Source organism: Gymnodraco acuticeps, unplaced genomic scaffold (genome assembly GCF_902827175.1).
Source record: "Gymnodraco acuticeps unplaced genomic scaffold, fGymAcu1.1, whole genome shotgun sequence".
NCBI classification, from domain to species: Eukaryota; Metazoa; Chordata; class Actinopteri; order Perciformes; family Bathydraconidae; genus Gymnodraco; species Gymnodraco acuticeps.
This window is the reverse complement of record NW_022989755.1, coordinates 4223251-4236254: the sequence shown is the minus strand read 5'-3', so window position 1 is coordinate 4236254 and position 13004 is coordinate 4223251. Positions and strand designations below refer to the sequence as shown.

At 41.1% G+C, this 13004-nt stretch overlaps 2 protein-coding genes across 2 annotated transcripts in view; one reads left to right on the top strand and one right to left on the bottom strand.

Moving 5' to 3' along the window:
* rgs9b (regulator of G protein signaling 9b) overlaps nucleotides 1–2714 on the bottom strand; it is a gene marked incomplete in the record, with an annotated part of 20853 nt that extends 18139 nt beyond the window's left edge. Inside the window, 2 exon segments of the mRNA XM_034213691.1 lie at nucleotides 1–68; nucleotides 2363–2714. Of these exon segments, the coding sequence (XP_034069582.1) occupies nucleotides 1–68; nucleotides 2363–2431 (137 nt within the window).
* A 559-nt stretch (nucleotides 2715–3273) lies between these two features.
* LOC117544552 (guanine nucleotide-binding protein subunit alpha-13-like) lies at nucleotides 3274–12759 on the top strand. The gene is made up of 5 exons (XM_034213705.1): nucleotides 3274–3616; nucleotides 4751–4977; nucleotides 8632–8682; nucleotides 9417–9617; nucleotides 10410–12759. Exons 1-5 carry the CDS (start codon nucleotides 3334–3336, stop codon nucleotides 10779–10781), a joined length of 1134 nt encoding a protein of 377 aa, XP_034069596.1. The 5' UTR covers nucleotides 3274–3333; the 3' UTR covers nucleotides 10782–12759.
* The last annotated feature ends 245 nt before the right edge of the window (nucleotides 12760–13004 follow it).

Genomic DNA, 13004 nt, shown 5'->3' with positions numbered 1-13004 from the left:
ACCAGTCTCTGGGGCTGGGACTTCAGCCCTGTTTTGGGGTCTTGCATCTCCAGCAGCACCTTCTCCGACTGCAAATTAATATGATTTTATCATTATAGGGGTGAGAGGATGTTACTACGACAACTGATTGTGAGTTGAGGGGGAAGGGGTCACCATGCCAACAGGTTGCTTTGACAACAGGTTGTGGGGGCAGCTGTTATGAGGAGAAAAATAGTACAGTAAATGCTGGAATTTGTGGGTAAAAAAGCAGGTTGGACGTGTTTCCGGCCTTTTAACACGATCAGTTTCGGCCCTTTGATAGTGTATTGATATACAATATATAGCGTTTTTATGGGAGCATTCTATTTATCAACATGATCGATGGTGGGAAATGTTGACGCTGTTACTGACAACCACTTACTGTTTTTTTTGTTAAACAAAATGCTCACATTGTTTATGTGTTTAAGTTAGCGGATGTTTACATGTTTTGAAGATGCACCTATATTGATAGGGGAAATTCCGTTTTCCACTCTTTTTTTATTTTTGGATGACATAAACAGTACAAGGCGAATACACACCTGCTTTGGAATACTGGTATAGTTGCTCAAATGCCTAATACAGAGCAATCGGGATTCCGGTGCCTTGCTTAAGGGCACCTCGGCAGTGCCCAGGAGGTAAACTGGCCCCTCTCCAGCTATCAGACCACACTCCAGATGTATTTGTTCTGCTTGCGACTTGAAGTGGCGACCCATGGTTACGAAGCCAAGTCCCTACAGCCGCGCACTTACATGATTGTTATAAAATCATCATTAATTAGTAATCATCAAAACTCAGGCTGTTCAAACCGGGAAACAAAAGAAAGAAATGCAACATTAAAACAATAGCCTACTTCTAATATTGAACATGTGAATTGTTTTCACATCTGAATCTGTACAGGGCAGACGTAGGAAATGTAAATGTCCGTCCCTTTGGCACCGGTCTAGGACAAAATGAAGGCGATAATGATTATCATCTTCATAATCATCAACCCTGTTAACCTGTTTTCAGTTCAATAAAAGATTCAGAAAAATGGGATCTAATTGCCTCTCAGTCATTTAAAACTGAGTGGCAAATTGTCCTCCCTGAGATACTAAAGCTTGCTTGTAACTAATGCCTCTTATCACTCAACCTTGCTATTACAAAAACGACATTACAATTTAGTCAGAACCTTTTACGCTGCAATTAAACAAGAGGAGCAGTGAGATGAGAGGCTTGTTTATGCCCTGATCGAATGGCTTTTGTTTGCCGTGTGTGGGAGGTTTGCGATGAGTCACTGCCCTCTAAACAATTTGTTTAAGTTATCATATCATCTGATCCCAAAGCTCCCACCGCTCTCATGAGAGCTGGAAAGCAAGAAATCATGCAGTACATTAATGTAATTTGTATGAGAGTGTGTCTGTGTGTGTGTCAGCGTAGGAGGCTGACTCCCGGGCCTGTTTGAAGTGGCTCAGTGCTTTGAAGTCATCCTGGAGAGGCTATAAGCCGCAGCCTGAGCCGGACCAAAGTGGGCTTTCATGGACTAAAAGCACAAAGTTCTCGCTGAAATTAGTTAGCATTCCCCTGGAGAGCAGGACATTGTGAGTGCTGCATCTGGGATCAATAGACTAAGATCATATTCTAGTGAAAGAGCTTTTGTCTTAATTATTTCCTAGACTCTTTTCCGAATACCAAAAAGTGAAGTTACTGTGCTTAATATGCAGCTTCTAACGTGGATACAATGTGAGATGATGAATGGATCCAGGCTCTGGCCACACTGTTGTTGTCCAATTCATGGATTAACTCCTCTCCAGCGGGTGGTTGGTGTAGATAAAGCACTGACACTTATCCAGGCTTAATGCTTATTAAAATGAGTGACCTTATCACTGTGAAAAGGTTGCAACAAAACACAGTGTAACATTTAGTGTGTGTGATACACCGCTGAAACCTAGATGACATTTGTTTATTTTGATGTCTTGTCATTCTGCTGCATGCACTTTTTAATGCTTAGTTATTTTTACATGTTTTTCCCACTTAATCTGAACAATTGGATTATGACAATTCAGATGTACATGCATAATAAAAACATGGCATATTTGATGTTTGTTACATTTTCTCGAAGCATGCCGAATGGCACCTGTAAGATTCCTGTAAGGACCTGTGGAGAATACAGATAGTTTTCTAGTCTAACGCAGTTTATAAAAGAAAATGCCAATACAGTCAGGGTTAATGAGGATACATACTGCATCCCAAATATTACGTTGAAGAATTAATTTGGGGGACCTATGTATAGGTGCATTTGCAGGTATATTCTACAAGACTGAACAGGGCTGTGTTCATCATCTTTGAAGTAAAATGGATAGCCTACCTTCTTGAGAGAAGCCATACGTGGTCGGTATCTCTGGCCATGGTCCTGGAGAGTGTTTCTAATGGTCATGGTGTCAGATGGTCACTCCTCCACAAACATATACAATGCTACTGTCGTTTGTGCGACCTGTGTCGTGTGGGGATGCTGGAGAGGGGAAGTGAAATGACAGAGACTGATGCTGCCTTCAAGTGTTCCCCAAAAGCACCTGCTCAGAAGGTTGAGAATTATAAATGGTTTTTTTCGCAATAAAGTGGAAGTTGAGATAAGTTTCTGTTCCTTATATGACATTTATTCGGTGGCAGTCACCTCATGAATGCGCCAAAGACTCTACACACTCACTACTGATAGAAAATCGAGGGATTTCCAGTATGTATTTTCTATTTTTTGACCACTTGACGTGCGTTCAAGCACTACCTCTCATATTTCCAACAGTCTTTAAAGGCAGCATACCAAAGCGAGGGGAATCAACCAATCAGAGCACTGCTTTTCTATTAGGTGTGCAATTACCAATATTCACCAGCAGATGACGACATGGCACCACCAGTGTTTTACAAATCTAGCGTTTTACAAAGTAAACTCGTGTATTTTTGATTATCCGAACACTTAAACTCACTCAAACACCATACACAGCGTCTAAGTTGAGTTTCACATGTCTATATAGTAGAGCGTTTTAATGATAAACTCTGTGATAGTGTCGTTAAATCCGCTAAAGCTAGTTATTCATAGACCTACTTTAAATGACTTATTCCTACTTTAACCTCATGTAGTTATATTTGTGCGGGCCAACACGTTCTTTAAATAAAATGTCTTATTTGTGTGAGTAAAGAACACACATAGCACTGCATAAAGAGATTTAAGATTGGTGGTAAACTGTCAGCAGTACTACTTCCTGAGTTTAGGGAAGGGGCTTGGTCCCGTGCCTGCGCCCCGCGAACGCGCATCAAATTAGCATCGATGAAGTTTGTGCGAACATGGCGGATTTCCTGCCGACCAGGTCCGTGTTAAAAGTTTGTCTACCCGTCTGCCTGCTGAACGGGGGCGAGGTTGATCAGCTTCGAAAGTCCAAGGAGATCGATAGATGTCTCTCCCGGGAGAAAACGTACGTGAAGCGGCTGGTGAAGATCCTGCTGCTCGGCGCTGGCGAGAGCGGCAAGTCGACTTTCCTCAAACAAATGCGGATCATCCACGGCCAGGACTTCGACCATCAAGCCCAGGAGGAGTTCAGAGCCACAATTTACAGCAATGTTATCAAAGGTAACCTCACTGCTAACCAAAGGTGCATCAGGTGGCGAGATAAGCCGTGTTTCTGCAACTAAAGGCGGTTAAAATGGATGGGAAAGTTTCCACATCTGTTTAGCAGCGCTTGGTGAGAGGACATAAACAGTCTACATCTGCTGTCGGCACACCCATGATCCATTTTTCTGAATAAATATCACGGTTTTTGAAGGAGTGTATAGCCGTGTAGCTACAACACAGTTAATTGTGTTTATCATAGCTTATACTCGCCAACAGTTTCAAATAGCCATCGGCAAGTTTTGTTGCTCAACAACTAACATGGATGTAGCTAATGGAGGGTAGAACCCACCAATGTGCTGTAAGGTGTTCCTGTTTTTCCACTCTTATGTATGTACAGGGAGTATTCTAAATAACAGGGACAACTTGCAATGCTAATGAATTCAGTGTAAACAAAACGACCTAAAATGCAGTTCTATAAGTAAATACCGCCCTGACTGTTTTAAAAACAATGTTATAAAACGTTAGGTTAAAAAACGTTTCACCCTTTGCAAAATGAAGTATTGCCTTAACTAGGACTTAACAATGTATCAACATTCTATTAAACACAATGCAATGTTTAAGGCAGAAAATGTCAAAATATTGTTTGTATTTGTATTATTATTGTGCTACAGAGACGTGCCAGCCTTCAATAGGTATTCTTAACTTAGAACACATATTAGTTTGGTACTAATCTCGTAAAAACAATCATTAGATCTTTTTTTAAAACATTTTTGATAGTAACTAAAAATAATTGTGCAAAGACGACAACTTCCTCCAATCATTTCAATTGAATACTGAAATATTAGTAAAACAAATCTTAAGTATTTTTGTTTTGAATACAAATGTAATGTTTATATAAAAATCCTTTGCATGTTTAATGGATTAATTATTATTACTGTCACAGTTTCAAATACTGGGAAATCTGCATAAATAATTCTGTTTCCCCTTTTTTTTTTTACATTCTGCTAAATTACTCTCGTCAGACAAGACACGTTTTTAAGACACCTGTTATTTCTGTTCACCTGCCCTACTAGTCTCTCTTCCACTTTAGGTTTCATTCACATGTGGCCTGGTACATTCTAACATAGGGGCCTCTCTTCACTTCCTCTCCAGGTATACGTGTGTTGGTGGACGCCCGCGAGAAGCTGCACATCCCGTGGGGTGACACTGACAACCAGAAGCATGGAGACAGTGTGATGGCATTCGACACCCGGTCGGCCAAGATGGCCATCGGTCAGCTGGAGACGTCCGTCTTCTTGCGGTACTTGCCAGCCATCAAAGCTCTGTGGGCCGACTCGGGTATACAGTACGCCTATGATCGTCGTAGGGAGTTTCAGCTGGTAGGTGACACGCTGATGTAGCTTTGCTGAAACGTAGCCATGGTCTGCATTTTGTATTTAATGTGGCTTTTACCAAGGCTGTGGTGGGAATAGAAAGTGAAACTGGTTTTCTTTTTTATTCATCCTCCCTTTCCTCTCTCCCTGAGTAGTACTTGCTCTGCTTCTCTCTCTCTTTGAGCTGCAGACATGTGATTGACTCAGCTTCCTGTTTATACCTCTCCCCACTCCTTATGTCTTGGCTGTCAGAATGCATGTTTTAACACACCCATAAATAACATCTGTTGTCGCTAGTACGTTCACGTGTCCTTAATGGCACCTCCCTGTGCTCTTATTTGGCCTTACATTACTTTCACAACCTGCTGCCATTTTTTTTAAGAAACTACATTTCTTTCATTGTATGTGAGCAGTCAGGTCATGTGATGAACCTTCCACGCTATCTCCAGCACTTGAGGAGAACTTCTCCAAGTTGCTGTCAGTAATGCGAGACATTTTCCTGTCAGTTGCATAAGGCTGAACAGTTCTCAATGGCGTTTTGTTAGCAGTCTCACACACAGCTTGTTTTGCAGACAGAAGGGGGAATAAGAGTGATCAGAGCTGGAATGTTGATCTGTAGTTAAACAGCTTTATGCTTACAAAAAGAGCCCCGGCTCTCCCCACTCAGCGTTAAACACATCTAGTTACACAAGGACACGCGTTCTGTGTGCATGTAGGACTTATTTTCAATCATATTTGGGAAAATAAATATTTAAAAGTGACATACAGCTCCACGGCCATTTTTTATAATGGGGAAACAAAAAGTCTATAATTCATTTTAGAAACTTGAAGTTCCATTTAACAAAGAAAAAATCAATCATTTTGTAATTTATAGTTCTAATACCACACATGTTTCTTTATATCACTCTAAATGAAAAACTTGGGCTGTGAAACAGATTTTTGACTGTGAGGGAGTGCGGTTGTCTTTCGTTCGGGAGGTTGAGGGTGCGATGCCAGCCCTTGCTGTCAACATGTTGCTCCCGATGGCATGGCAAACGGTGTGTGAATGTGTGTGAATGTTAACCTGAGCAAATGGGACTGTATGAATGGGTGAATGAGTGGGGTCGTCAAGACTGGATAAAGCGCTTTATAAATGCTGCCCTTTACCATTTTATAGGCTATAAACAAGAATCTTAATATTTTTGGAGGTTTGGACCAAACAAATATCCTCAGGGTGTCCGCGGGGTCTTAAAAAGTATTAAAAGTTGATAAATCAATTTAGCGAAAGTTAAGGCTATTAAAAAGTATTAAACGGCATTTTCAAGGTATTACATTTTCTAGCTTGTTTTTAATAAGTATATCAATTCAAATTCAAATATATCAACCAAAGAGGTTGTATTCTAAAGTGAGCCTGAATGTAATCATTGCGTAGGTGTGTAGTGTGATTCTGTGTAGTTTATTTATGGCATCCCGTTGGATGTGACGTCATCTGAACAGGACATCGCACGCTCACCGCTTGATAGCGCGCGAAGGTCCGTTTACGCCGGTTGATAAACAACATCGTTTTGGGGAAATGCAAGTCGGCGTCCAAATGGTTGGAAGATCAGGAGGAAGGACAATGAATACTGTATATAGTCAAAGTGAGGTAAAGTGTGTCGCCAAGGTAACCGGTTAGAACTCGAAGTGGCGATGAGCTCATAAAATGTATGGAAAGGGTCTTAAAAAAGGTCTTCAAAGGAATTCAACTTGACTTCAGGATTCCTGCATATACCCTGATCCTCCTTCCTTTGAAGAAAACACATTCCAAACTATTTTCTGAATTTTTCCCAGACCAATGTCTGATCAATTATCATAACAAATAGTTACCATATAAAGTGAAGATGATATTGTTGTATAAAACATTGATATTCGGTCATAATTCAAATTAAAACTCAAATCTGAGAGCATCACTCTCCCATTCAGACGATAACACTGGAGACCCAGAGGCAGCAGCTGAAGACTTGCTGTGTGGCAAGCTATTTACATTTTCCCAGCCCTTGTTTGCGAGGGCTAATTTGTTTTTCTGCCAGCAGATAGAACCCATTGTGTTTTGACCAGGCCTTTTTTAACTATTTGCATCACAAATCACACGTGCCCCCAGGCTCGCGTGTTAATTACCATGGAAAACGCATGCACAGGCTGAAACTCACATATATCCTCGTCGCTTTGCCGAGTACAAAGTTCACAGAGCTGCTCTTTAGAACCACCCATAAACATTTGCCTCTCGTTTTTTTTTTTTATATATAAATCTAGCAACTAATACTTGTGAAAAAAGCGGCTACGATTCAAATGACACGCTGACATTGCTAGGTATTCTTATGTTTCAGTTTGGCTTTGTCAGCGCTCTTGTATAAACTGCCGGCGTGGTCATGCTTTCAAATGAACAGAAACTGAGTGATTTGCTCTACTTGTTTCCCTTCTCCTTTTTATTTTTGTATTATCGGACTGATTTATGACTATTTCAAAACCACCAGTCCTCGTCAGATTTGAGCTTTTTAACTCGTGGCAAAGCCTGAAATGTTGCAAGAATCAGAATTGTCCTTAACAGAACTCTTCTTTCTTTCAGCTTTAGCGTAGCACCACGCCACTCTGCTCCTTCCTCTTGTAATCCTAGCCCTGCACACACTTTGCATGCGTGCGCGCACACACAGGTTTTTCTGGTCAGATTAGTTTTTTAAAAGATCAAAAGGTTAGTACAGGAGCTTTCGGAAGGGGAATGGCTGGTGCTAAAACTGACAATTACAACATAAATAATCACTTTTTCTGATAACATTTGACTTTTAGAGCACGGGTGTTTGTTTACTGCGTCACTAATGCAAAATACATGCAAAACAATCCCCTGATGATGCGTGGTGGCATAATAGAGACGTTGTTGGTCTCAGGAGATATGGCCAGGAAAATCTGCAATGCTTTTTGCAGTCAGCTTTTGGTTTATGTTGAGGATACACACACACACACACACATATAAAGGAATGCATCCCAGTCTTGGCAGCCTCATGCCTGGGCTTGCACTAATTGCGCATGAACAGTGTAAGAAAAAAACACCCCTACACACACACAGTGACGTTTCCATCACTTTCAAGGACATAACTAAACTAAACCAAAACCCTGCCCTAAGTCTTAACACTAAAATCTACCGCGGTGGGGAATTACATGTTGTCCCCAAAAGGAAGCCCGGTCCCCACAATGTGACTGAGTAAACAGAATCATGCCCCCACAACATGAGTCAAACACGGCCACACATGCAGATGTAGCCACACTTCAGTACACATCAAAGACACGCTTGCAAACGCGTGTCTACTGCAATACGTGTGTGTGTGTGTGTGTGTGTGTGTGTGTGTGTGTGTGTGTGTGTGTGTGTGTGTGTGTGTGTGTGTGTGTGTGTGTGTGTGTGTGTGTGTGTGTGTGTGTGTGTGTGTGTGTGTGTGTGTGTGTGTGTGTGTGTGGTGTGTGTGTGTGTGTGTGTGGTGTGTGTGTGTGTGTGTGTGTGTGTGTGTGTGTGTGTGTGTGTGTGTGTGTGTGTGTGTGTGTGTGTGTGTGTGTGTGTGTGTGTGTGTGTGTGTGTGTTGTTTATGATTGAAAAGAACTGAATCTAATAATTGGTGTAGAATTAACAGAAATTCCTCCTGTGTCCTGTCGCAGGGTGAGTCAGTGAAGTATTTCTTGGATAATCTGGATAAGCTTGGCGAGCCGGTAAGTTGTTTCTTTCTGCACTGATTGTTATATTCAGACGTGCACATGTTATAGTTGATATTGCAACTTGCCTAGACAGTTTAAGGGTAGATGACGACAAAGATAACGCAGACATTTAGCCAAAGATGCTACTGTTAGATGGACAGTACATATGCTTATCTGGATCCAGCATACATTTAGTTAATGATATTGCTTGGTGTTATATTCTGCTGGGAAATGGGGACGCCATATTGATACCAATACCAGGGAACTTCCTTGATACTTGATACCCACTTCAACACTACAGTAAACAATAAATGTGTATCTACTTCAAGACACACTCCTTTATTCCTGTTTGCAGACTTATTTTTTTTTCAGGAAGTTAAACCGGTCATAAATCGCTCTCTAATATCTGCATTATATTGCTCTTTTTTTTTGTTTTATTTCCCTCCAATTGTTGCCCAAAATCAACATTTTGAAGAAGCTAAAATAAGGATTTTCTTTAGCAAATATTCACCTTATTATAAGTTTTCATAAAATGTTACCTCAGGATGTGAAGTAATGTTCTATAAAGAAAGATCTTCTGATTTAAAGGCCTAGAAATTAAATACAAAACAAAAATGTCTCTACTTTTAGTTGTTATACGTCTAATTCTTCTTAGTCCACTAGCACCATTTTTGTTTTCATCTTGAGATGTTATATATAAATACATGATATACATGCTGGTATTCATTGGTGTGTTTTCTCCCCTGCAGGACTACCTCCCCACTCAGCAGGACATCCTGCTGGCTCGTAAACCCACCAAGGGAATCCACGAGTATGACTTTGAGATCAAGAGCGTTCCCTTCAAGATGGTGGACGTGGGGGGGCAGCGGTCAGAGCGTAGGCGCTGGTTCGAATGTTTCGACTCGGTCACCTCCATCCTCTTCCTCGTCTCCTCCTCTGAATACGACCAGGTGAAGGAAAAAAAACACACCACTGTTTTCAAATGCTGGCCATGGCATCTTTGGTACACAAGCAAGCACACACTGATAGCCTGATAAGTGAAACACGAATCAGTTTGTTCAGGCAGATAATGTGTCGTGACTTTTTGATAAGTCGTCTTTGCTTTGTTTATATACCCACTCGTATTCGGTTGAGCTGTTGTGATTCATACAAGTGTAAATGTTAGTGTAAATCAGATTCAGTAAATGATGTATTGTGTTGACCGTTGTATAGTAAGGCTGCACAAACTCTCAGCTTGATGTGAAGCTCAGTTTTAGGGGGATGGTTCAGTCGTGGGGAAACTCCAGAAATAAACACAGGATTTTTTTTGCAATTTATTTATCTTTTCTTTGTAGCAGTACTGTTTTGAAAAATGTATGCATTCTATTCGAGGTGTGACCTATGTTAGAGGAGATAACAATCTTTTAAAGTTTGAACCATTGAAAACGATATATTAGTCAATCTACATCTTTTGCAATAAACGCATAGGAAACATTCTTTGATTGAATTTCTTAAATGTGTTTATTAATCACTTCAATAAGCTTTATTGTCCCCTGAAAGCAATGCTGTCGTAGCATAAAAGCAAAGTGCGGCTAGCTATAAGTTGGGGATAGTTTAGCTTCTTCTGGTTTTTTTCTGCCAGCGAATCCTTGCAGCCAATCAGTTGAACTACTTGATATAATAATAATAATAATAAAATCTAGTACCAATCAAAACGGTACTATCTGTACAATTGTATTCAACCCCACCGTTGCTGTTTACAGGTGCTGATGGAGGACAGGCAGACCAACCGGCTGCGTGAATCACTAGACATCTTCGAGACCATCGTCAACAACCGCGTCTTCATCAGCGTCTCCATCATCCTCTTCCTCAACAAGACAGACCTGCTGGAGGAGAAGGTGAAGAGCGTTGCGCTCAAGGACTACTTTCCCGAGTACACTGGGCAGGAGCACAACCTGCCGGACGTCCAGGCGTTCATGGTGGAGTGCTTCCGGGCCAAGAGACGCGACGCCACCGTGAAGCCCCTGTACCACCACTTCACCACGGCCATCAACACGGAGAACATCAGGCTGGTGTTCCGGGACGTCAAGGACACCATCCTGCACGACAACCTCAAGCAGCTCATGCTCCAATGACCCCTGTCAACCTGTGAAAAAAATAGACAAACCCGCCCTGTGCTCCTCCTCGACGGGGACTCGGGAGAGACCGGCCTCAGAAAAATCCGATAGACGTCAGCGTTCTTCTTCAGCCGTTTTTATATTAGTTTTTACTCTCCTCTTCGAAGAGTTAGCCTTCTTGTTAGTTTGGAATGGGAACGAGTCAGTAGGGCAGACTGTCTGTGGTTATAAGCATGCCGGTTAGATAACATCTGATCTTGTGCTGCTTCGTTTCGAGAGTCTCTCCTCTGGCCTGAGCGCTGCCTTCCAGCACAAAGACTCGCTGCGGCTTTTCTACTAACAAGGTGCCGGTGATGGTGCCAATGCCAGCGCCTGGATGTGGAGACTTTGTACAAAGCGGGCACATGGCCTCTCAACCAGATACACAACCTGCCAAACGACAAATACAAGAACGAATATTTAAACATGTATGCAAATGACAGTTAGATGGTCAAAATGCGTCAAGCCCAGCTGTCCCTGTGTTATAATGCCAGTCTGTGTCCAAGCACTGAATTGAACTATTCCAAAATCAGTCCATTATTTCTGCCGCAACCTCCAGTACTGCATCTTGAACATTGTTTCGAAGCCCCTGTAGTTTGTAGAAGGGTTTGCCAACTGATCAGGAGACTGCAAAACGGTCCTTTTTATTTTCCTCATATTTCAGCATTCTTCTCCCGTCCCAGTCATCACTTATCTCGGCCTGAGATCAGCAGGCTAAACGTGCCGTCACAGGGCTATTTCTGCAGAGAGAAGGACCTCTTTTTTTTTATGGTGAAAGCGGCTCAGAACGGTTCAATATTTGATGTTGGAAATGGCTCCAGCACTGGCACCTTGTCTTGAAAAATGCTATAAAATGACCACAAGACTGAACCTTTCCATATAATGTCTTCTGTAGACCTAATCACTGTTTATATCCTGCATTTGTGCCTCAATAGAATTTAAAAGCCAACCCTAGCTGCCTTTGACGGATAATTAAGACGCAAGTTTTCATGTCCTTCTGTTTTTTAGTTGTTTAGGACAACATTACCTTTAAATGGCACATTAGGCAGGTGTGTCAGCAAGTGAACATGCAGTCCACTGTTTTCTCAGGTTTGAATCAGAACCAGCGTTTAATGCTGATGTTGTTGTTGAACTAACTGAATAATTTAATCTTTATCTGGGTGGCAGAGCGGTGAGACTCTGCCCGTTCTCAGTACAGTTAGCTGGGTGGTTGTTGGTACTGTATCCTCATGGCTTTGACCCCTGAATGTTGACCCAGAATCCCCGCTTTTCTCTCCTTATTTTCTTTCCATCTCTGATTAGATGCCTTGTAAAGGGGCAGACCTCCCCTGTTTTCCTGGATGATAAATGTCTGTTAATAGATGTACAGAGATTTGCTCTAGATTTTATGATAATACTGTAACCAACATTGTAATAGTAAGGTGTAACTGACAGAGTTGTGTCTCAAGTCATCTTTGTTAAAAACCTTGAAGATTTGATTATATTCCACAAGCCATCTTGTCTTATTTAGAAGTCCCCTTTAAAAAAACATGTTTTAATTTGTTATTAGAGTTGAATACTTTGGTCAAGTCTATTCTGTAGGGAGCCAGTGTTTTTTATTAAAATGTTTTTTTCCTGCCAAATCACCCTATGCTTTAACATCAACAATGTGTAGTTTTTTCTCCCAGAATAAAGCTCCTGTGAGCTTTAGTTTGCTTCCAGTTCTGGCTTTGTATATACTGTAATCTGTTGCCATGTAAATAATATTCAGGTTTATCTCTGTATATGTAAATGGTTGTAGAAATTGAGTATTCTTTTCCATTCTGAATGTGTTTCAAATGACTGCTTTTCCAATGAATATGACCTTTTTATGATTTTAGATTTTTGTGTAATCTTTTTTCCTCACCTTCAAATTCATCCCTGTGCCAAGTCTCATGCCACTCTAACCCTATCAATAAAATACACTTTTCTAATGAGAGTGAGGTGGTTTTTTTTCTCTTCATTTTGTACACTTAAGTATTAACATGGGCCCTAAACAGACGTTTATATCGTCTTTTTACTACTACTGTTATTTTATCCTAAAGGTCCCCTATTATACTGTTTTTCAATAATATATAATGGGTCTCAGATATTTACAAAACATGTCTCTGAAGTGTTTAGTTTGAAATACCCAACAGATGTAGCAATGTAGCATCCCATAAACCCCTCTGTTTCAACCCTGTT